General features: G+C 47.5%; 2 protein-coding genes across 5 annotated transcripts; one reads left to right on the top strand and one right to left on the bottom strand.

The window, feature by feature from the left end:
• Window positions 1-4,828: 4,828 nt before the first annotated feature.
• Window positions 4,829-15,821, bottom strand: LOC122902248. Of its 4 annotated transcripts, XR_006383781.1 has the most exons (5): window positions 15,610-15,821; window positions 15,371-15,497; window positions 11,173-11,294; window positions 10,845-10,989; window positions 4,829-5,699 (listed from the first exon to the last, which is right to left on the bottom strand). XR_006383781.1 is itself a non-coding variant. In XM_044241452.1 (4 exons), the coding sequence occupies exons 1-4, from the start codon at window positions 15,538-15,540 to the stop codon at window positions 5,480-5,482; spliced, it is 660 nt and encodes a 219-aa protein (XP_044097387.1). In that variant the 5' UTR covers window positions 15,541-15,601; the 3' UTR covers window positions 4,829-5,479. The 4 variants fall into 4 exon arrangements, 1 of the variants encoding a protein (XP_044097387.1); XR_006383782.1 differs by lacking the exon at window positions 15,371-15,497; XM_044241452.1 differs by lacking the exon at window positions 15,610-15,821 and having other exon boundaries at window positions 11,154-11,294; window positions 15,387-15,601.
• A 385-nt stretch (window positions 15,822-16,206) lies between these two features.
• FZD5 (frizzled class receptor 5) lies at window positions 16,207-23,500 on the top strand. The gene is made up of 2 exons (XM_044241451.1): window positions 16,207-16,717; window positions 17,000-23,500. The coding sequence occupies exon 2, from the start codon at window positions 17,263-17,265 to the stop codon at window positions 19,033-19,035; it is 1,773 nt and encodes a 590-aa protein (XP_044097386.1). The 5' UTR covers window positions 16,207-16,717; window positions 17,000-17,262; the 3' UTR covers window positions 19,036-23,500.
• Window positions 23,501-24,249: the final 749 nt, after the last annotated feature.

Raw genomic sequence — 24,249 nt, 5'->3', positions numbered from 1 at the left:
GTGGTCCACACTGAAGTAGATTAAGAAATAATAATATTGGCACAAAATGGGCTATCAGACATTCTGCAGTATAGTTGGCAAACAAGCAGACAGCAATATGAGGTCAAGAAGATAAATTCTATAAGTGGCAACTGCCAAATTTGCTTTATAGAAAAGAGCTGGGTCTACCGTTGAACAAGGATACTTGGAAAATTACTGATCATCTAACTGTCCACAAAACTGTTACAACTATTTATTTTTGTCTCATTCTCCTGCATGATGTCACTACCAATTTAAAGTTTCCTGCTTATGTTAGAGTCAAATCTTTAAAGAAAGTGACTTACCATCTTTTAAAAATAAGTGAGAGTTATTTGTGTCAGAAAGATGGGATCAAGTGAATAATTTTGTTAGAGAGATTTGAATACTTGGCTAGCGTCAGAAAAATCACTTATTTAGTAAATCATCATGGAGGGAGGAGCAATGGTAAATCCAAAAATTCAGTTGAAATCTGTCCTCCTCATAAAATCCAAGCTGAAGTCCACACATGCTAGAGAGAGAAGTTAGCAGTGGCACGGTCAGTGACTAAGAGGCAGGGACGGTCTAGCCATAGTTAGTTCAGGGTTGCTGAGCCAGGAGTCACCTCAAAATGCTAGAAGGCCAGCTTACGATGTCTCTCCCAAGATTTTTCAAGATGCATCATGGAGTCCAGTGATTTCTTTAGGGCTTGTTTCACAGTCATTAAAACACCTTCCTAGATAAAACACCACAATTCATGAAAGGAAAATTCAGGTCGGACTTCATTAAAATTAAAAACTTCTGGGGCACCTGGGTGGCTCAGTGGGTTAAGCCTCTGCCTTCAGCTCAGGTCATGATCTCAGGTCCTGGTCTCGAGTCCTGCATTGGGCTCTCCGCTCAGTGGGGAGTCTGCTTCCTGCCCCCTTCTCTCTCTGCCTGCCTCTCTGCCTACTTGGGATCTGTCAAATAAATAAAGAAATAATCTTTAAAAAAAAAATTTAAACTTCTGCTCTGTGAAAGACATTGTTAAGAATAAGACAAACCACAGATATGGGGAAAATATTTGCAAAACACATATCCGATAGAGGCTCTATATCATACAAAGAACTCTTATAACCCAGAAAAACACACACACACACACACACATACATACCCGGTTTAAAGAAATGGTCAAAGATCTGAACAGACACCTCACCCAAGAAGATACACAGATTGTAAAGAAACATCTGAGGAGATGCTCCATACAATATGTCATTAGAGCATTGCAAATTAGAGGAAAGAGGAACTACCCCATGCCTGTTAGAAGAGCCGACACCAAAGGATGGCTATGATGTAGATGAACAGGAACTCTCATTCTTTGCTGATGGGAACGCAAAATGTACACCCACTTTCTAGGACAGTCTGGAAGCTTCTTACAAAACGAAACATACTCTTACATACAGATAATCCAGCAAACTCATGCCTTGGTATTAACCCAAAGGAGCTGAGAACTTCTGTCCACAGGAAAACCTGAACCCAGATGTTGATAGCAGCTTTTTTCATAATTCCCCAAACTTGGATGCAACCAAGATGTCCCTCAGTAGGTGAATGAGTGAACTGTGGTATGTATGGACAATGAGATACTATTCACCACCAAAAAGAAAAGAGTCGTCAAACATGAAAAGACATGGAGAAACCATAAAATGTATACTACTACTTGAAAGAAGCAATCTGAAAAAGATATAGAAGGTATGATTCCAACTGCGACATTCTGAAAAAAGGCAAAACGATGGATCAGTGGTTGCCAGGGTTTGGGGAGACGGACAGATGAACAGGTGGATCTTTAGGGCAGTGAAGCTGTTCCTTATGATACCATAGTGGCGGATACATATTATTATACATTTGCCAAAATTCATAAAATGTACAATACCATCAGTGAACCCTAAGTAATTATGGTCTTTGAGTGATAAGAATGTGTCAGGTACGTTCATTTATTGTAACAATGTGCTACTCCAGTGTGGGATGTTGATAATGGGTATGGCTGTGGATCTGTGGGGGCAGGAAGTAGATGGGAACTCTCTGTCCTTTCTATTCACTTTTGCTGTGGACCTACAACTATTCTAAAAAAAGACACTGGGGGCACCTGGCTGGCTCAGTCAGTAGGACACACAATTCTGTGTGAGTTTGTGAGTTCAAGCCCCACATTGGGCGTGAAGCCTACTTTTTTAAAAAGTCAAAAAATAAAATAAAAACATAAAAAACCCCAAAAGTATATATTAAAAAAAGAAAAGAAATAAGCTTTCTAGCCATATCAAGCCAGGAAAAGACATGAAGGAAACTTAAGTGTGTACTAATAAAGGAAAGAAGCCATTCTGAAAAGGCTATGTACTATATGATCGACTATATGACATTCTGGAAAAGGCAAAACTGTAAAGAGTAAAAAAGATTGGAGATTATCAGAGTTTGGGGGTGGGTGATGGGCAAGTAATGATTAAGTGAAACGCGAGAGATTTTTAGGGTGGGGGAGCTGTTCTGTAGGATATTATAATGGTAGATACATGAAAAGTGTTTGTCAAAACCCATAGAACTATACAAGAGAAACAGTGAATCCTTCCCTCCCTTCCTTCCTTCCTTCCTTCCTTCCTTCTTTTAGTTTCAGATATAGAATTTAGTGATGAATCACTTATACAAAATACCTGGTGCTCATCACAGCAAGTGCCCTCCTTAATCTCCATCCCCTACTTAGCCCTCCCCTTGCCCACCTCCCCTCCAGTAATCCACAGTTTGTTCTCTAGAATCAAGAGTCTATTTCTTGGTTTGCTTTCCTTTTCTTTTCCCCTATATTCATTTGTTTTGTTTCCACATATGAGTGAAATCATATAGTATTTGTCTTTCTCTGACTGATCTGGTTCATTTAGCATTATACTCTCTGGCTCCAACCACATTATTGCAAATGGCAAGATTTCATTCTTTTTGATGGCTGAATACTATCCCATTGTACATATATACCATATCTTTTTTTTCCTAAAGAAGAACAGGGTCTTCCTTTCTTTCTTTCTTTTCTTTTCTTTTTTTTTTTTAAGATTTTGTTTATTCATTTGAGAGAGAGACAGAGAGAGCATGAGCAGGGAGAGTGGCAAAGGGAGAAGCAGATTCCTTGCTAAGCAGAAAGTCCAACGTGGGGCTCAACCCAGGACCTTGGGATTATGACAGGAGTTGAAGGCAGATGCTTAACCATCCAGGCACCCCATACCACATTTTCTTTATCCATGAATCAGTTAACAGACATTTGGACTCTTTCCATAATTATGCTATTGTTGACAATGCTGCTATAAACATCAGCATGCTTGTGTCCCTTCGAATCAGTATTTTTGCGTACATTGACTAGTACAACTGCTGGGTCATGGGGTAGTCCTATTTTTAACTTTTTGAGGAACCTCTATTCTGTTTTCCAGAGTGGCTGTACCAGCTTGCATTCCCACCACAGGGTAAGAGTTTCCCTTTTCTCCACATCTTTGCCGACACTTGTTGTTTCCTGTGTTTTTCTTTTTAGCCATTCTGACCAGTGTGCGGTGATACCTCATTTTGGCTTTGATTTGTATTCTTCTGATGATGAGTGGTGCTGAGTGTTTTTTCATATGTCTGTTAACCATCTGGACATCTTCTTTGGAAAAATGTCTACTCACGTCTTCTGCCCATTTTTAAACTGGATTATTTGTTTTTTGGGTGTTGAGTTTTACAAGCTGTTCATATATGTTGGATGCCAACCCTTTATCAGATATGTCGTTTGCAAATATCTTCTCCCATTAGTTTTGTTAAGAGTGAATCCTAATGTAAACTATGGACCTTCGAATAATAACATATAAATACTGGCTCATCAGTGTAACAAATGTGCCGCACTAAAGCAAGATATTAATAATGGGGTAAGCTGTGAGTGGGAGGAGAGGATATCGGGAACTCTATTGTCTGCTTAATTTCCTGTATACCTAACAATGCTCTAAAATATAAAGTCTATTAGTTTAAAAAAAATGCAGCCCACTGCTTGAGCAACTCTGTAGGTACCGCTTACTTAAACAGGAACCCATCTTTGCAGTGTGTCTTTGAGCAGCAAAGCCCATCTGGGCTGAAGGGCTTTGACGCCAGCAAGCCTTCAAAGTCATCCCCTAGCTAGAGTGTGTGTAGGAAGGCAGAAGGGGGAACAGACCGTGGTGTTGGATACACTAGGTTCTCCTTTTAGTTACAGCCGAGGAGTCATTGAGCACACCCAGGCAGCCTAGCAGGGGTAGCGCTGTTCTAAGAAACAGCTACACTTGTGATGTGGTCTAGCCAAATAACCTAAGAGAGGAAATAAGAGCCAAATAATGCATCCTCCATGATCTTCAGTTTTCCCACGGGTACAACGAAGAGTGTTGGCATAGATGTTGTTGGGATGTTTGCAAGCCTTCCTTGATGGTCTTAATGAAAACATCAAAACCTTCTTGCAGATTATGATGATGATCAGGAAGGCGGTGTGTGTGACCATTTAGAACATAAGACACGTTACTAAGGAAGATAGGGGAGGGTTTTTCTTTAGAATTCATACTTCTTAAAAAGATTTTATTTATTTATTTGACAGACAGAGATCACAAGTAGGCAGAGAGGCAGGCAGAAACAGAGGGGGAAGAGCCCTCAAAGAGGGCTCCCTGCTGAGCAGAGAGCCTGATTCCAGGACCCTGGGATAATGACCTGGGCTGAAGGCAGAGGCTTTAACCCACTGAGCCACCCAGGCACCCCTAGAATTCATACTTTTTTAAAAAGAAGATTTTATTTAATTTGAGAGAGAAAGCAAGAGAGAGAGCATGAGTGGAGGGGGAGGGGCGGGGGAGAGGGAGAAGCAGACTCCCGCCGAGCACGGCTCGACCCTGGGCTGGATCCCGGAACCTTGGGACCATGACCCAAGCCAAAGGCAGACGACACTTAACTGACTGAGCCACACAGGTGCCCCTAGAATTCACACTTTTAAAAAAGTCTTTCTAGGAATTAGATATATTATTTTATCACTTTCACTGCTGTTATTCTGCTACTTGTTACTTGAAGTCTAAGAGTCTGACTCCATGCCCTAAACCTAAGCGTCTATACACACCATGAGTTATAAAGACCTCGGGGGTTATATAACCCTGCAAATAAGTTTCTGGGGAGCAGGGCCTTCTCACGCTGCTCCTTGTTATGGATAGAGTTTGCCAACCCAACAGCAAGGAGCAGTCTGCTCTCCCAACCTGGTAGCCCTTCAAGAGTAGTGATTCTGGGGGCGCCTGGGTGGCTCACTCTGTTATCCATCTGCCTTCGACTCAGGTCATGATCCCAAGGTCCGGGGATCAAGCCCCACATCATCGAGCTCCCTATTTACTGGTGAGCTTGCTTCTCCTTCTCCCTCTGCCACTCCCCCTGCTTGTGCTCGCTCTGTCAAATAAATTAATAAAAATCTTAAAATTAAAAAAGAGTGGTGATTCTGAAAAGAATTTAAAAATCAGCAACGAGACGCATTCCCCTCACTTGAGATTGGCAAGTGAGCATTCAGTAAGAGAAAACAAGATGCAGAGCTGAAGAAGTGGGCTGGAGGCCATGGAGTTCTAAGTATCGCAGCTGTGGAGGACACGTTTGCAGACCAGGAAAGAAGCTCAGTGAGTCCAGGCTGAGTGAGCCGGAAGGTCTTCCCCTTCGCCCCAGGCGGTGACTGCTTTCTCCTGCTGGATGGAAAAAAGGATTGGGGAAAGAAGAGATCTCAGATTGTTTGGGATTCATTTGAATCTTTCCTACTACACTGCTCACTGGACAGTATTCTTTTTCCTCCCGGAGGTGGTCAGGCAGCAGAGGCCGTCGCCCATGCATCCCACCTCATCACTGCGCATGAAGCTGTGCCCGCGCCGATACCAGCTTGCGGCAGTGAGACTGGCCAGGCTCCTGGAAAGCAAGCCTACAGGTGGCTTTCGGGGCGATCCGGCCGCCACACCCCAAGGACGCGGGCTGCGGGAGCTGTCACTTATCCCGCACAGGAAGAATCTATTTTTGGTCATGGAAGCCTAGTGCGGATTCTGTTTTTGGAAAAAGGTAATGTGTGTTCTCCAAAAACTGGAGGATTTTTTTTCAGGGGGAACACAGGTCCTCCCAGCCTCACTTTAGAACAAAAAAGGAAAAACTGTTGAGAGTACAGACTTTTTCTTCCCAAGAATTCATGTAGATGTTTCAGAACGACTGGCAAAAACACAGACTTCATTGAATGTTGGAGGCAAAAGGGTGTGGCAGGGCCCTCTGGTTGAAATTTCTCTTTCTGTAGTTGAGGGAAATGAGGTCCAGAGAGGTTAAGTGATATGCCCAAGGACACACAGCTGGCTCACAAGTATTAGCCACATGTATTAGCCAATGCTCTTCCCACTACACTGTGCTCCGTTTACCAGCCCCATAAGGTCCCCGTTGCCTCTAGCAGAATTTAGAGACTATTTTATTTACCTTTTTTTTTTTTTTTTAAAGATTTGATCTATTTATGGGAGGGAGGCAGGGGAAGAGGCAAGGGGAGAAGCAGACTCCCCATTGAGCAGGGAGCAGGATACAGGACTTGAACCCAGGACCTCGGGATCATCACCTGAGCCTAAGGCAGAGGCTTTTTTTTTTTTTTTTTAAGATTTTATTTATTTATTTGACCAGGAGAGAGATAGTGAGAGAGGGAACACAAATGGGGGAATGGGAGAGGGAAAAGCAGGGTTCCCATGGAGCAGGGAGTCCACAGAGGGGCTCGATCCCAGGGTCTTGGGATCATGACCTGAGCAGAAGGTAGACACTTATGGACTGAGCCACTCAGGTGCCCCTACAAAGGCAGACACTTAACCAAGTGAGCCACCCAGGTGCCCTCGAGACTTTCTTTTTTTTTAAGAGACTAGTTTTCTTTTTTTTTTTTTTTTTTTTATTTGACAGACAGAGATCACAAGTAGGCAGAGAGGCAGGCAGAGAGAGAGGAGGAAGCAGGCTCCCTGCAGAGCAGAGAGCCCGATATGGGACTCGATCCCAGGACCCCGAGATCATGACCCAAGCCGAAGGCAGCGGCTCAACCCACTGAGCCACCCAGGCGCCCTAAGAGACTAGTTTTTTAAAGCTTGGCACTAAACCTATGACTAATTAGAACGAAGTGCCCCAGCACCTTTAAGTCACAAGCTAGAATCCACTGCTCCATGTTGCTGCACACCCGAGGCCTTCTGGGTGACCACCTCAAAGCAAGATTATTGTCTCAACTCAGTTCTCTGTGTCTAGGTAGCCACCAAATGGAGATATCTTTACTTGGGGAAGAACAAGAGGACAAGATGGGATGAAAAGGAAGCATGTTTAAAATGGATAAAAGCAGGTACTTTTTTCCCCACTACACACAATTGACCTGGGGAACTCACTGCAGCAGGATATTAAGATCAATGGTAAAGATTTGTGTTTTAAAAGATTAGACATTTCACATGCATATCATCAACAGCGAGGTTCAACGGGATGAAAGCAGGATGAAAGTTCTCGAGCTTCAGTGCCTAAGCTGCTCACCAGCTGGGTCAGGCAAAAAGGAAAAAAGTTGTCTACTTGGTCATCGAAGCTTTCACAGGAAGGCAGGTTTGCACAGTCCAGTCATCGCCCCGGTATAACAAAGCACTCCACGCTCGGGTGTAAACCAGTATGCACTTGATTAGGCTCATGGGAGCTCTAGATCACGAGTTAGGAGAGAGCACAGCGGGGATGGCTTGGGTCGGCTTTGTGATACCTGGGGCCTCCGTTGGGAAAATTGAACCGCTGGGGAGGAGTGGAGGCTGGGGGCCAGTCATCTGGAAGTTTCTTTATTCGTGTATCAGACTCCTGGCCTGGGATGACTTGAACGCTCACTCAGCTGGGGCCGTCACCTGGAGCATCTACAGATAGATTCCAAGAGGAGGTGCTCCAGAGAAGGAACATTTCAGAAAGCAGGTGCTCCAAGAGAAGCAGGTAGAAGCTGCATGGTCTTCCACGACCGATCCGTGGAAGTCCCGCAGCTTTGCTTCCAAGTTCATCTGCTGGTCAAAATTTCGTCGCAAGGGGCACCTGGGTGGCTCAGTGGGTTAAGCCGCTGCCTTCGGCTCGGGTCATGATCTCAGGGTCCTGGGATCGAGTCCCGCATCGGGCTCTCTGCTCAGCAGGGGGCCTGCTTCCCCCTCTCTCTCTCTCTGCCTGCCTCTCCGCCTACTTGTGATTTCTCTCTGTCAAATAAATTAAAAAAAAAAAAAATTTCGTCGCAAGCTCACTGAGACTCAGGGAGGGGGCATCGGACCTCCTACTTCCCTCCCCTTGGGGAATGGCAGGTTTACACCGCAGAACACGTGGAATGAGAAATGTTTTTACAGCCACTTCTGGAAAACACAATCTCTCAGGGAAGGGGTGAGGAGGAACAAGGTTGTAAGAACATGCAGTCTGGTGGAAAAAACCGATACATGACCAGATAATTACAGCACAATAAAATAGACTTCAATGTAGTTATTTCCTCCTCTTTTACTTGTATTTTTTAAAATATTTGTTTATTTATTTGAGAGGGTGGGAGACGGAGAAGAAGAAAGAGAATCCCAAGCAGGCTCCATGTCCAGCAAGGAGCCCGAGGTGGGGCTTGATCCCAAGACCCTGAGATCATGAGTGGAGCCGTAAGAGTCAGACACTTAGTCAACTGAGCCAGCCAGGCGCCCCTCCTCTTCTAAATGCTGCCATGGAATTATTTTTTCCCCCTCTGATAAGAGTCATGACATTTAAATGTTTTTGGTCATTTTCTGTCTTCCTGCTAGACTAGAATCTCTATGCCTCTAGTTCCCTGCGGTATCCTCGGTGCCTAGAAGATGACCAAGCCTGTAATAGGTACTCCATAACCCTTGTCAAAAGAGAAGGAGTTACATTTGTAAACTCCAATTACACACGTGAATGTTAATACTCTCAAAAAAAAAAAGAGAAGGAGTAAAATGTTCCGAAAGCAGCGTGGTGGAAGGGTTGTGGGAATACAGGCTATGATAACTCAGCCAGACAGGAATGAAATCTGAGTGGGTCTCGAATACTTTTTGAAGGATGAATAACAGTTTTTCTGGTTAAAAAAAAAGAAGAAGAAAAAGGGGGGGGGATAAATTCTTGTCCTTAAATCTCCCCTAGAGATTTCTACGAGCCAAGTTTAAGTGGGCAGATCCTCATCCTAAACCCACGGACTGTGTGTGAGTAGTCACGATGTTCTCAGTTGTAAGTGATAGAAAACACTGACTCAACAGGCTTAAAAAAATTAGCAGTGTGTTCCATCACGTAAGAAGAAGTCTGGAGGCAGGCAGCTCAGGCAGCTCCAGTGTCATCCCTCCCGTGTGTCTGCTCAGTTCTTTCACGGTTACGAGACGGTACCCACAATGGCAGGCATTGCACGCAGACAAAATAATAGAGAGAAGCCTGCTTCACACCGGCTCCTCCCAGACTGGCCAGAACTGCGTCCTGTGCGCCTGTGTCACCTAAATAGTGATCAGCAGCATAATCAGCTGGATCAATCACGTGTAACTTCTTGAGGCTGGGCGCAAAAGAGTAAAGATTAAAAAGAAAAGAAAACAAAAAACCTGGGGTCCTATTAGGAAAGAGAAAGAGGAGGGGCTCTCAAGCAGCAACAGTGTCCGCAACAGTAAGCTTGGAGAAGCTTAAGGTTCTGTTTTCTTTGTGCATGAACACCGCCTGATACTTTCATTTATTTCTTCTTTGTGCTTTCGGTTCGTTTCCTTTCTCCTTCTGCTTTAGTAGTAAGTTGAATAAGTCAGGTACTATAGCAATGAAAGCATGCTACATGTAGAGTATACATAGGGATCTAAGTTTAAAACTACACTGATTAGACAAGAGTGGGCTTTCAGGGAAGAACTTTGATTCGGGCGCTTCTGTTACTCCCTGAAAGTCCCTTGTGCCGTGCTCTGTCATGGCCTCATGCCCTTTCCTTGTGTTGATTCCTCTGTCTAGGAAGTTCTCAGTTTTCTCCCTTGTAGCAGATGCTGGGAATTGATTCTGTTAGGCCTTTCTTCTAGTTGGAGACATTGGACGCTTCGAAACTACATTTCCCAGACTCTCTTGCAACTTGGGTCTGCATATGAAACAGGTGCATCCTGGTGAGATCTTGCAGGCAGATGCAAGGAGAAGGCACCATGCTGCTTCTGCCACTGCCGGCAAGAAGGGTTTAGGAGGTGATGCCGGAGGCACTGAATGCTGGAATCAGTGTCCTGTCACTTCTGGGACACAGCCCCTGCAGTGGTCCCTGGAAACCCATAATTCAGGTAGCCTGCTGACTTCTGTGCCTCCAGCCCTTCCAACAATTCTGCAAGACCCTGCTTGATTCTCAGTATTGTCTTCCTCTGCTCCAAATACCTAGAGGAGTTTCTATTTCCTGTGCCAAACCCTGCCTGATAGTTTGCCCAACTCATACGCAGCCTTCCAGGCACAGCCTGGGGCTTCCCTGAGCTACCAGGTCAGGATGGGCACCTCTGCTGTGCTTCCACCATGCCCTGCCTGGAAAGTCCACGCCTCCTCATCCTTGCACCCTGGCACCTGTGCTTGGCCCACAGCACGTGCCCTATCAGTATTTACCGGACCAGAGCTTCTTCTGCCAAGGTACCAGAAAGGTTCTAGTCTAAAGGGCATCCCACCTCATGCTTAGGCTGCAAAGCCCAAAGAACAAGTTGGCTCTCAATTCACACTGGATTCTAGATGAAGGCAGAGCCCTCCGTGTTTTCACACATCGGGCCCCCTCCACAAGAGACCACCACAGAATTGAAGATTCATCCTAGTCCCCAGGAGAGGGGTGCAAAGGAACAAGGGGACTTGCTTATCTCAAGATTTACCTTCTGGTGGTTCTCGGGACCCTCTCTGCTGGGCTTAACTTGCAGTCTGCAGTTGATGGCAGCAGAGGCTTTGGAGTTGGGAAAAATCTAAGTCGGAAGGTGTGTAACCTTATAGAACAAATTCCTCGTCCAACTTCAGTTTCATCTATCAGATGGAAATAATAATATCAGCCTTACCAGGTTCTTGGGGGTAAAAGAGATTATACATGTAAAAATGTTATTATAGTTCTCACAGCGGTTAAGGGTCTCATCACTAAATCACAATCCTGTTGCTTCACCCAGTTTTGCCCACAGCCCAGACAGACTCACATTTCTCCCATTTACATACGGATGTGATTAACCCTTTCTGCAGAAGATCCCGCTGGATATGAGCTTGGGGGGGGGACACTGAGGAGGTAACAGAACCATCTATATCAGTCATTCTTGATCCTAGCCCCAAATCAGGATCACCTGGAGAGTTAAAAACAAAGCAGCAAAAACAAAGAAATAAGCAAATAAAACCAAAATAACAAGATCTCAGAAGTCCCCGAACTAGAGATTTTTATTTAATAGGGCCCAAGCATCAGTGCTTCTTAAAGCTCCCCCACATGCTCATAATGTGCTGCGGAGAGCCACAGTTCAATGTGGGAAAGATTAGTACTTCCATTTCCTCTGGGGGCAGAGAAAGCTTTTACTTTGCTATAATCCCCACCATTGGAGGAGGAAGAAGGACTAAAGATCATCATAGAATTATTCCACTTATAATGTGAACAAGACATTCTCATTATGCACATGGAGAAAGGACTCATCCTGTTAATCTTCTGGTCAGTAATGCGGTTTCTCACCTAGAAGAGTCTGATCTGCTCAGAGAAGTGATCAGAAATGTGCTAGGATACGGACGCCTGGGTGGCTCAGTTGGTTAAGTAGCTGCCTTCGGCTCAGGTCATGATCCCAGCGTCCTGGGATCGAGTCCCACATCGGGCTCCTTGCTCGGCAGGGAGCCTGCTTCTCCCTCTGCCTCTGCCTGCCTCTCTGTCTGCCTGTGCTTGCTCTCTCTCCCTCTCTCTCTGACAAATAAATGAATAAAATCTTAAAAAAAAAAAAAAAAAAAAAGAAATGTGCTAGGATGGGTAAGGAGCTAGTCTGGAAACACCTGTGTGGGATTCATGTCGGCTGGCAGGGTCTCTCCTGGGCCAGCCCTGTGCGTGTTCGCACACTCATTGGCTGGTCGCGCTTGGATTCAGGGCAAATGAAATGATCCCTGCTTTGGCAAAAATTGAGCTATTGTCTAAGTACCGGAGATAGCTGGTAACAGCTGAGTGTGTGCTCATACAAAAAATACATCTAAAAAGTGTAACTTTTCCCCCAGTATTAAACTAATATACACAATAAAATATCGAAGATTGGGAAAATAGAAAAGTAGAATGAACCGTAGTAGAAACTAATAATGGCTAATACCTATTACATAGTTACCAGGTACTAGACGAGGTTCTAATCACTCTACCGAATCAATTCACTCACCCCTCACTACCACTCTATTTGTATCTCATTTTACAGGGAAGGAAAGAGCACTTGGAGCTGTTAGATGGTTCGACTAGTAAAGGCAGAGACAAGGTTTGGACTCATGCTGCTTTAACAGGGTATGGTCAACCTCACAGAGGTCACAGGGATTCAATGCCAGTTGCTAAAGTTTAGAAAGTTAATCTCACTCATGTTGTCAGTCACTCATCCATTTATTTCATAAATTTTTTAAAAAGATTTTATTTATTTATTTGACAGACAGAGATCACAAGTAGGCAGAGAGGCAGGCAGAGAGAGAGGGGGAAGCAGGCTCCCTGCTCCGCAGAAAGTCTGATGTGGGGCTCGATCCCAAGACTCTGAGATCATGACCTGAGCTGAAGGCAGAGGTTTTAAGCCACTGAGCCACCCAGGCACCCCAGTTTATTTCATAAATATTAATTGAGGGCATCTACACGCAGCACACTGTTCCAGGCCTGATTACAAAGACACTGAAGAGTACACAAAGTCTACGTATCTTTCCTAAAGCATTGAACTCTCAGGTGTCTCAACAGAATAATACGCATAGAAGGAACACAAACCTAGTAATATTAAAAATGCTCCAACTATTCCCTGGTAACCAAATCCAAAGCCAGTACCTCGAAACTTTGGGAACATTACACACTTCTTTGGTGGAATGGTTAGCAATGTCCCCTGTATTTTCATCAGTTAATGAACATAACTCAAACAGTAATTTAAATTGAATTTCATGGATTTGGCTTTGTAGAAACCTCTTTAACATGGCAGCTGTGTCTTCAACTCAGAAATTTGACTTCTTGGATGGATGGATGGATGGATGATGGATGGATGGATAGACGAATGGCTAGAGCAAAGGACAGATGGGTCAATGAATACAAGAGAATGCTTGGCAACGTTCTAGGGGCTAACAAGTTGCACCTTTAAAAGATCACGTAGTCTTATCCAGCTTGTTGAATAATAAATTATGACTCAGGAGAATATTTTGATTTCTATCCTTTCAATGGGCTAGATAGGCAACCTCAAGCAAGTTGTTATGGTTCCGGGTTCCATCTGACTGTTGTGAGGGGTTCAATGAGGTAATGTAAATGAATTACTTAGAGGCCTGTCTAACACATGTGAAACAATCAGCATGTTTTAAACTGCTTTTAAATTGAAGTAATATAGGGACGCCTGGGTGGCTCAGTTGGTTAAGCAGCTGCCTTCGGCTCAGGTCATGATCCCAGGGTCCTGGGATCGAGTCCCACATCAGGCTCCTTGCTCGGCAGGGAGCCTGCTTCTCCCTCTGACTCTGCCTGTCTCTCTGTCTGCCTGTGCTCACTCGCTCTCTCTCCCTCTGTCTCTGACAAGTAAATAAATAAAATCTTTAAAAAAAAAAAAATAAATTGAAGTAATATAAAAAAAAAATAAATAAAAATAAATTGAAGTAATATATGTAAAAAGGCAAAAATTTAAATGATACCGGGACGCCTGGGTGGCTCAGGTCATGATCCCAGCGTCCTGGGATTGAGTCCCACATCGGGCTCCTTGCTCGGCAGGGAGCCTGCTTCTCCCTCTGCCTCTGCCTGCCTCTCTATCTGCCTGTGCTCGCTCTCTCTTCCTCTCTCTCTGACAAATAATAAATAAAATCTTTAAAAAAAAAAATTTAAATGATACCAAAAAACTACACAATACAAAATAAGTCTCTTCTGGGAAAGTAGTCTGCTGTTATTACTACTATTATTAGAGACCTCCAAGCAAAAATTTTGCTCTTGATTAAGAGGAGAGAGGTCTACAGACCAGTGGATAACACTGTTTGAATCAGAACCAAATGAAATAACACAAGTATTCTGGCCAAATTCCAGCCTGAGTGATTAACATTCTCCAACTTCAAATAATTTTTATTATTAGCCACCACTTGTCCATTCCCAATAATACACACGTTGCATAAAGGGCACAGAATGAGACAGCACTTGCTTGGCATGTTCACAGTCTGCACATACTTTCCACTAAGGGTTTCCCTTTCTTTCTGATTGCTATTCCATAGCTTTTCAACTCCCACTACTTTCAACCCTGGGATGTTTGCTGACCCAGAGTGCCAATTGTTTCCAAAACACAAAAGAGGTTAAATATGAACACCTGTAGAATTTCAGGGACTGAAAGATGTGAGGTGCATTGTAAACATATTTATTCATAGTTTTGATGCTTGTGAAACAATTGTATTTATTCATTTTAAACTTCTAGTCTGGGATTAATGCACATATTCTTCGTTACTGTCCACAAAGCCTTGTTGATGAGCAAGAGGGAGAGGGTTATTCTGCAATTCAGTCTCCCAGACTGTACAAACGGGATCCAGGACAGGAGACCGACAATGACTGTGTTCTATCTATCTCAGCTGCTTAGCCCAGTCCTGACTCCCTGAAGTACCCAGGCCCTCCCGCTTTTTTTCCGCCTTCTTCCCAGGGGAAGGAAGGGGTGGGGGAGCGGGAAACAATTCAAACCCTCTTTGTAAGTGTGTGAATGAAATTCAAGAATGCTAAACACCTCAGTTTTCCAACCTAATTAGAAAACGTAGAAAAGAGGCATTTTTAGGACATTTAAAACTTGCAGCATAATAACCTATTTGGAGAGCGCCACTGTTGTGTTCCAGCAGCGGGGGCACCCAGCGGGTCTTCTCGCCGGCCGGGGCTGCTCCCTGCGACCTGGCTCCCCAGAGGCGCGCGGGTGCTCGGCTCAACAGCAAGTAGCCCCCGGGGCTGGGGGTTGGGGGCGGGCGTCCACCCACTACCCAGCCGCGAGCCAGGGCCGCTTCTCCCTGCAGGCGACTTCGGGACTGGCTGGGATTTTAAACTTCGACTGATGAAGGGCTACCATCTCTCGAGTCTTCCTAAGACTGGAAGAAAACCACTTTGTTACCGCAGTAAGATTTTGTGACGACATGCTAAAGTAAAGGTTGAAGACCGGGGGATACGGAGCGTGCATGGCTGGGGTGGGTGGGGGTTAACACTGGGATGTAGCTGCGTGGGTTCGAATACCGAGTTGAGCGCCTACTGTGTGCCAGGAGCTCGGAGTACCGGGCTGAAGATGGCCTCTGTTGCGGCTTTCCTGGGAAAGTACTAGCTCGGTTGCCTCGGTCAAGTTTCAAAACCTTCGCTCCTTCACCTGTAGGGAGTACCTGTGTCACAGAACCGTGAAGACCTGACATACGAACGATTAACGCGCTGACATACAGTAGTGGCTCAAGAAGCCTTCGCTCTTCGCAGCGTGAGCTCACCTGGTACGAGGACCGCGCAGAGCGGAGGCAGGTGCCGCGGCTAAGAATGATTCTTCGAGCGCTGAAAGCGAAGGATTGTTAGCTGCAGAGAGCGCTGGTGGGGCCCTGGAAGCGAGGGCTCAGGAGCTAGTCTATGACAGGACGGCGAGCCCTGTCCTGGTGGGCCACCGCGGAGAAGTCGGGAGGGACTTCCAGCAAAGGTTTCCCGCCCGGGGTCTCAGGAAGGAGCGATTAGCATTCTCCCCGCCCCCCATCGCTTTCCCGCCCGCTATTGGCCCGCGCTCGCCGCCGGCCGGCTCCGGGCGGGGCCGGAGGGCGCCGGGGGAGAGGCCGAGCCCGCGGGGCAATGGGCGGGGACGCGCGGAGAACGTGGCGGGGCGGCCCACCAACCGAGCCCCGGCGCGAGGGGGCGGGGAAGGGGCGGAGCCTCCCGGCAGGCTTTAGAGGCAGGTGACCCCGGGCGGGGCGGGACAGGCCAGTCGGCTCGCGTCGGTGTCCGCGGTGCTGTCGCCGCCGCGCGCCGTTCTGTACCCGCCGGAGGTGGGCGAAAGAGTGAGAGAGCGCGGGGGAGGAGCCGAGCCGGGCGCGTCCCGGGAGCGCCGCCACCGCCCCCAGGCGTCCGCTGGAGCGCGGAGCCCCCTGCAGGGGAGGAGGCGAGCAGCGGGCTGGACGCGGCGGCGGGCGAGCACCATGCAGTGCCGGCGGGGCCAGCGCCGGCTGCTCGCGGTGCACTGAGGCAGCGGGATCCCCTGGGGGCCGCACACCGCCTTCCTCTCGCCCAGGTGCTGCCAGGCGCGCTCGCCCTTCGTCCGGCTCCCGGCCCCCGGTGGAACGCACGGCCTGCTCCTGCTCTGCCCCGCTCGGATCATGCGGGGGGCCCCGGAGGAGGAGAGGGCGAGTGACCAGCCTGCGGCGACCACGTTCAGGGTGCGACCCCCTGTCTGAGACGCCCCCACCTGCTGCCATGTGCCGCATCTCGGATTACCCAGCCTATCGCCAAACTTTCCGGGTGCCAGCCTGTCTCTGAGTCGCATTTCTGAGCGAGTGTCCCGGGGTCGGAGAACCCAGGCTGGGGGCCGACTGTCTGCTTCTTTCGGGATCCGCGAAGGTGAGAGCCCGCGCCTTCCCTTTTCTCCCCGTTCTTTTCCCCGTTCCTCGGCCCTTTTCCAGGCGGCTGAGCTTTCTGACCCCGGGGTACGGCCCGGAGGGCCCAGCGTGGAGGGAGCGGGGGGGGCTGGGGATGGGCTGGGAGTCAGTAGTTTGGTTCCCGGAGGTGGAGGGGAAGGAACGGAGAGACGTTAACTTAAGAGATTTGGAGAGCGCTTGCGGGGACTGTGCCGTTGACTCGCCTCTAATTGGGAGTGGCTGCAATTTTTCTTCTCCCCCCCAGCTTCTTTTTTAAAGAGTACTTGCCCTGGAATCGGAGCCCTAACCGTCCCTTCCCACCCTATCTGGAGAAGAGCTGAGCGCTGCCTGCGGAGGCAGCGCTTTCCCGAAACATTTTTTCTTTGGACGGATTGAAGAGAAAAAGAAACCAACAGGTTGCCAGACCCGGCGCCACACACAAGTCGGCGGAAAGGCCGGCCGGGTTTCCCCTGGCTGCGTGGGCCCCGCGCGGGCTGCGGCAGGCGAGGCGAGGGTAGGGAGGGGGCTATGGCTCGGCCTGACCCGTCCGCACCGCCCTCGTTGCTGCTGCTGCTCCTGGCGCAGCTGGCGGGCCGGGCGGCGGCTGCCTCCAAGGCCCCCGTGTGCCAGGAAATCACAGTGCCCATGTGCCGCGGCATCGGCTACAACCTGACGCACATGCCCAACCAGTTCAACCACGACACGCAGGACGAGGCTGGCCTGGAGGTGCACCAGTTCTGGCCGTTGGTGGAGATCCACTGCTCGCCGGACCTGCGCTTCTTCCTGTGCTCCATGTACACGCCCATCTGCCTGCCGGACTACCACAAGCCGCTGCCGCCCTGCCGCTCCGTGTGCGAGCGCGCCAAGGCCGGCTGCTCGCCGCTCATGCGGCAGTACGGCTTCGCCTGGCCGGAGCGCATGAGCTGCGACCGCCTCCCGGTGCTGGGCCGCGACGCCGAGGTCCTGTGCATGGATTACAACCGCAGCGAGGCCACCACGGCGCCCCCCAGGCCCTTCCCGGCCAAACCCACCCTCCCAGGCCCAGCAGGGGCCCCGGCCTCCGGGGGCGAGTGCGCCGCCGGGGGCCCGTCGGTGTGCAAGTGCCGCGAGCCCTTCGTGCCCATTCTGAAGGAGTCGCACCCGCTCTACAACAAGGTGCGCACGGGCCAGGTGCCCAACTGCGCGGTGCCCTGCTACCAGCCCTCCTTCAGCCCCGACGAGCGCACGTTCGCCACCTTCTGGATTGGCCTGTGGTCTGTGCTGTGCTTCATCTCCACCTCCACCACGGTGGCCACCTTCCTAATAGACATGGAACGCTTCCGCTACCCTGAGCGCCCCATCATCTTCCTGTCTGCCTGCTACTTGTGCGTGTCGCTGGGCTTCCTGGTGCGCCTGGTGGTGGGCCATGCCAGCGTCGCCTGCAGCCGCGAGCACAGCCACATTCACTACGAGACAACAGGCCCTGCGCTATGCACCGTCGTCTTCCTGCTGGTCTACTTCTTCGGGATGGCCAGCTCCATCTGGTGGGTCATCCTGTCGCTCACCTGGTTCTTGGCAGCCGGCATGAAGTGGGGCAACGAGGCCATCGCCGGCTACGCACAGTACTTCCACCTGGCCGCGTGGCTCATCCCCAGCGTCAAGTCCATCACGGCGCTGGCGCTGAGCTCGGTGGACGGGGACCCGGTGGCCGGCATCTGCTACGTGGGCAACCAGAACCTGAACTCGCTCCGCGGCTTCGTGCTGGGCCCGCTGGTGCTCTACCTGCTGGTGGGCACCCTCTTCCTCCTGGCGGGCTTCGTGTCGCTCTTCCGCATCCGCAGCGTCATCAAGCAGGGCGGCACCAAGACGGACAAGCTGGAGAAGCTGATGATCCGCATCGGCATCTTCACGCTGCTCTACACGGTGCCGGCCAGCATCGTGGTGGCCTGCTACCTGTACGAGCAGCACTATCGCGAGAGCTGGGAGGCGGCGCTCACCTGCGCGTGCCCGGGCCCCGACGCCGGCCAGCCGCGCGCCAAGCCCGAGTACTGGGTGCTCATGCTCAAGTACTTCATGTGCCTCGTGGTGGGCATCACGTCGGGCGTCTGGATTTGGTCCGGCAAGACTGTGGAGTCGTGGCGGCGCTTCACGAGCCGCTGCTGCTGCCGCCCGCGGCGGGGCCACAAGAGCGGCGGCGCCACCGCGGCCGGGGACTATGACGCGAGCGCCGCGCTCACGGGCAGGACCGGGCCGCCGGGCCCCCCCACGGCCGCCGCCGCGGCCGCCGCCTACCACAAGCAGGTGTCCCTGTCGCACGTGTAGGAGGCCGAGGCCCAGATGGGCCGGGAGTTGAGGGGGGAGGGGATGTTTTGTTTGGTAGCTTGGCCAAGTTCACTTCCGTTTACCTTCAGGGTGCTGATGCCCCCTCCTGGGGCAACTTGGAGAGGGGAAAAGGGCCCTTTCAAGGAGCACCTGTCCCAGGACTTCTCAAAGGGGCTCAGCTCGGTGTATTCCATTTTGCGTTTCTTACTACCTTTTTTTTTTTTTTTTTTTTTTTTTAGGGAAACCCTGTTTTTAATTTATATGTAGTTTTCTTAATTTTTAACTTTGTTGCATTTTGGCAACAAAATTTACCTTTGCTTTGGGGGCTTTACAATCCTAAGGTTGGCATTATAATGAAGTTCCGCTTGGTTCAGGTTTCTTTGAACTGTGTGGTCTAATTGGGAAAATATATTTCCTATACTTGTGTGTTTTTTAAAAAAATGTGAACAGTGAAAGTTTAGGTTGCTATGACTGGGGAGTTGTTGGGTGTGCTTTCTCAGCTTGTTTTCTCCTTTCACTGCTTAAAGTGTCCAAGATGCTTTAAGGTGAGCTGCTTGTCTCTGTTTATAGTCCCTGAGTTAGGGGAAACCCCAATTCATGCCAAGGAAGGGGGGCATAATGTGGTTAGGGCCCCCTCAAAGTGACAAGGTTAGAGAGTGTTTGACGATTTTGTTTATTTATCGAGCTTCAGTTTCTTTTCTGTAGTATTTGTAATCATTCTTAACAGCACCCAGCGTTGTCTTGAATAAGTTAGAGGTGGCATTATAGAGTGCTGGTATAAACATTTAGAAAATTGAAAACCTAAAGGATGGTGATTGGTTGAGCTTGAATTCTAGACTGGTAAAATGGCAGCTTTGTGCCAGAGAAGGAGTGGGTGGTTCTTAATAGGCTTCAGTGATCCCAATTTTTTTTTTTATTTTTTTTTTTAAAGAACCTGTGTTCTGATTTTGGTCAAAGTAAACCCCCACTCCCTTCTTCTGGAAATACTTAGAGATAGTTGTTAAAGGGGCTGCTTTTTTAGATTTAAGGACTAAACATACCTCCAGTAATTAAGTAAATTTCCAACACTTCTCTTATCTGCTCCACCCAGCCCACCTCCTTTATCATGTTAAACAGTCTTTTTGCTTTTCTTATTCCTCCTCTCCTGGAGAGCTGTGATTAAGAAACCACACCCACCCTTGAATGGGGTGCTTAAACTGGGGGGAGGGAGGCTGGCTACCTGTGAACAAACATTGGCAGCACGGAGGGAAAAATAAGTGTCCCTGGACTTTGGACTAGTTTAATAGTCAGATAGTCCCAAAGCAGCAAAAGGCGGCTTTCTGCAGTCTCTCAAAACAAATGACACACAGGATGGATCAGGGTCCTGCTGCTGTAGGAGGAAAGCTGTCCTCTCTCCCCCACATCAGTTTGTTTCTCTCTCTTTTTTTTTTCCCCCTGAGAAAACCTATGTATTGATCAGCACACACTTCCATGAACCCACATGCAAATACACATGCACTTTGCTGTTAGAGAATTCTGTTTCTTTTCCTAAATCATCTTAACCATTCGTGTATATATACGAAGGCCTATGTATGAACACACACACACACACACACACACATATCTTTCCTATTAAAGAATTCTGTTTGCTTTTCTAATCTGTTTAACTGTTCCTTCGTGAAGAGTCTGAGGCCATGACTTGGGGAAGGAGGTGAGAGTGCATTGGCCTGCAAAATGCCAGTGACCAGGGTTGAGTGGGGACTATATTTAGGAAGCTAAAACAGCAAAAACAATTGGAAAACTTAGAATGGCTCCCTAGGAAAATGACGAGTCTGGGCATTTGAGCTTCGTTTATACCAAAGTTGGGGAAGTAAGGTTTAAATCTGGGTCAGTTTTTACTTCATGGGTTTTAAAGAAAGACCTGCATAGTTCCCATAGTGAACTGAAACCCTTTGCTGCAGGGAGAAGCCTGGTATTACAGTTTTGCAGACTCTCAAAAGCTGTTTGTGTTTATAAAAATGCACAAGGTAAAATTTCAGTGGATTCAACAAAATTTAGTACGTAGAACTACAGAACTTTGCACATCTTATTCCTATCCTTATTCAGAAGCTGTGGCTTGGAACCTTGGAGTAGATCCCCTGTCTGAGGGCCAATTCTTCTGTTTTTCAAATGAGGACCTTTTGTGATCACCTTGACCCCTTGCCTCATTTAGTGTGTCTTCCCAGAAATTACATAGATTTTTCTGCTCCCTTCAGTCATTGTGATTAATTTGCATTGTCCCTCTTACTTTTTCTTTGTGGAGGGATCTGGAAATGATGCACAGTGTATCTAAAAGTTGTGGCATGAAATGGATAAAAGTGGATTAATTCCTCTTAAAAAAATTTTTTTTCATTTTGGCAACATGCCAACTCTAAGAGAACGACCAATTAAACAAAACCAAACAGAAAAAGGGTGTTGACAAAGGACACAAAGCCAAGGAGAGGCGATGTAGGTAATGTCTTTTGGGGTCTAGTTGTAGAACCGATTTTAGAGGTGCCCCCTTTGTTTTCAGTCTGTGTTCTCACGCCTGCCCTCCCTCTCTCTTTTCTCAAGGATAAAAGCCCACCTGCTTCCCTCAGGTCTTACTACTGCCCACCACCCCATCCCTGCCCAGAGGAGAGAGGTCAGATCTATTTATGGTCACCTTCTGCTTCTATCCCACACGCTATTTCCCCAGTTTGTATTTTTATTATGCAAACAATCCATACTCGTGAAAACAAATTAAATGAAAGGTTGTGTGTTGCGGGGCAGGGGGAGAAGTCTGGCAACTTCTTCACAGATAGCTTTGTGCCGTTGAAGAGGATTATGCACAGCTTCCAGGCTGTCCCTTTCACGGTTCAGCTTTTAGCATTCTATCACGTCATAGATTGGGGGTGAAGATGTAGAAGGTTATCGAAAGGAACTAATGTGACCTCTTAGTGAATCGGTTAGCCAGACTTTAGGAAGTCTCTTTAACTTACAGTATTTCCCTCCTCACATTTTGATGTTGTCTAAATTGGCTGAAAATAATTTTTCTTGGTGCCTTACTGGTTTATCTTTGCAAACCTTTGTCATCTTTCCACATGATTGTTCGCAATGACAGGCCTGTGTGTGTGTGTGTGTTGTGTGTAAATGTGCGCATGTACAAGCTTAAATCCTGTGCCGACAGCACTGTTTCCAAGTTGATGATATTCATTAGGCTGTTTCCTCCTGGGCCAGGGCTGCACTAATCCTGACACTGGCTGCCAGGAAAAGACCCCATGGATCCCACACTGAACCTTAACAACAGTGTGGGTGACCTCCACTCTTAAGTACAGAATGGGAACCCCAGAGCTAGGAAATGTAGTTGTATATTTTAATGAACTGCTACCCCTGCTAAAGGGGCTTCTTTCACTTTTGTGCTCTACAGAAAGACCAAGGTGGGTAGGAGGGACAAAGCTTTGAGTAACTGCTTTCTTACACCAACTGTGGCAAAAAGGACAGAGAACATCACAAATCTAGGCAGGTGTGAGGGACAGTGGCTGCGAATCGCCTGCTCCCTCTCTCCGCATGCCTTCTCTTGCCTCCGAAGTCCAGTCAAGGGATCCTGGAAAGAAAATATGCCTGGATTGGGGGGGAGGGTGATTCTGAGGGGGAAAAAGCTACCAAGGCATTAAAGCCGGGCAAAGGGAAGGCAGGATGGAAGTCACTAAGTAACCTGACTCAGAACTCTAAAAGCTTCTAGCAGCTCAGTGACAATTCCCAGGATTTATTTCAGCCGGGATCATGTCCACGGTACATCATTTTGAGACAATAGTACTCCAGATTGTTAGAAACTGTGTGTGTAGTGTGTGTGTGTTGTGGGTGTGTATATACGTAATATATATTATATATATGAGAGATTTAGTGACTTTCGATACGGGTTTGGTGCAGGTGAATTTATTACTGAGCCAAATGAGGCACATACCGAGTCAGTAGTTGAGTCCAGGACATTCCGTCCTTTTTCTGATTTTCACGGACGCACTGTGCCTGTCGTGCCTCCTCACTGTCCTGTCAGATCCAGAGCTCACAGGTCGGAGCCCGCGGTATCCTATTTGGAGACAATCAACTGGACTCTATAAAGCATTATTGGCAGATGATTAGAATTCTGAATCCATAACATTAACAAAAGGTAACCCAGAGCATCTTGATTAAGAAGTTTTTGGTTCTTGTTTGGTTCCTGGAAGTCCGTAGAACAGCAGTTGTATGTGGTTATGTTAGTCTCAAGATCCTTCATTTGCTGACCTTATTATTTCAGAAAAGATTTTGTATGTATTATATTTGTGGGAAGGTAAAATAATGGTTTGAAATTTTTATCAAATATGGAGAGTAGTTATTTATGAAAAACAAAGAAATGTCTATTTTTGTTTCTTTGTTCCCAATTGATGTAGATAAATTTTAAAGTGCATTAAAGCAATGGTAAAGAAAATAAAGAGATGCTGTACACGTCTTTTTCTCCTCATGCTTTTATGAAGACACACACTGCTTTCTAAGAGTACCTGAGCAGATAGGTGGGTTCTGATTTCATAATCTGATTTCTCAAATGTGCTTAAAGCGGCAGTGTTTTCATTGATACAAAATTCAAGCAAATTCCAGTCACCAGAAGCAAAACTAATGGACACATGTTTTACTTGAATATTCTTCATAGGTTTCTCCTGCCGATCCTGTGACTGAATCGTGATTCACTTGAGGAAATGAAGGGAAATACACGTAAGACCCGAGACATTGCCCGAGACTGTGTTCTAGTTTATCAGCGCTCCAGCTGTACTCTCTACTCAGCCTCTTAGAGTAGAGGTGACACTGTTGTTTTGTGTTTCCGGTTGGGGGGCAGGGACTCTCAAAACTGTTTCCAGTCATTCAGCAGTTAGATTCCCAACTTGGTATTAAGCTCTACATACAAGTCAGGGAGCCCAGATAAGAGGATAGAAATTGCTCTGGAGTTGGCATGTCCCTGATAATCTGGACAGATGCTCAGTAAACCGAGATCCCATTGTCAGAGGACTTTCTGCTGGCTTCTGCTTCGACAAAATGCAGATTAGCTACCAGTCAGCGAACCACTGCCTCCAGTTCTTGTCTCCAGCAATGCTCAGGGGCCTCGGTAAAGAGGAGGAGCTGGGTAATTAGGAGCTTAAAATTTTGTTTGGGGGAGATAAGACAAATCCGATAAGAGGTGAATAATGATATGAGAGTATGTAATTT

The sequence above is a fragment of the Neovison vison genome, chromosome 3 (assembly GCF_020171115.1).
Source record: "Neovison vison isolate M4711 chromosome 3, ASM_NN_V1, whole genome shotgun sequence".
NCBI lineage: Eukaryota > Metazoa > Chordata > Mammalia > Carnivora > Mustelidae > Neogale > Neogale vison.
This window is presented reverse-complemented; position numbering and strand designations above follow the sequence as displayed.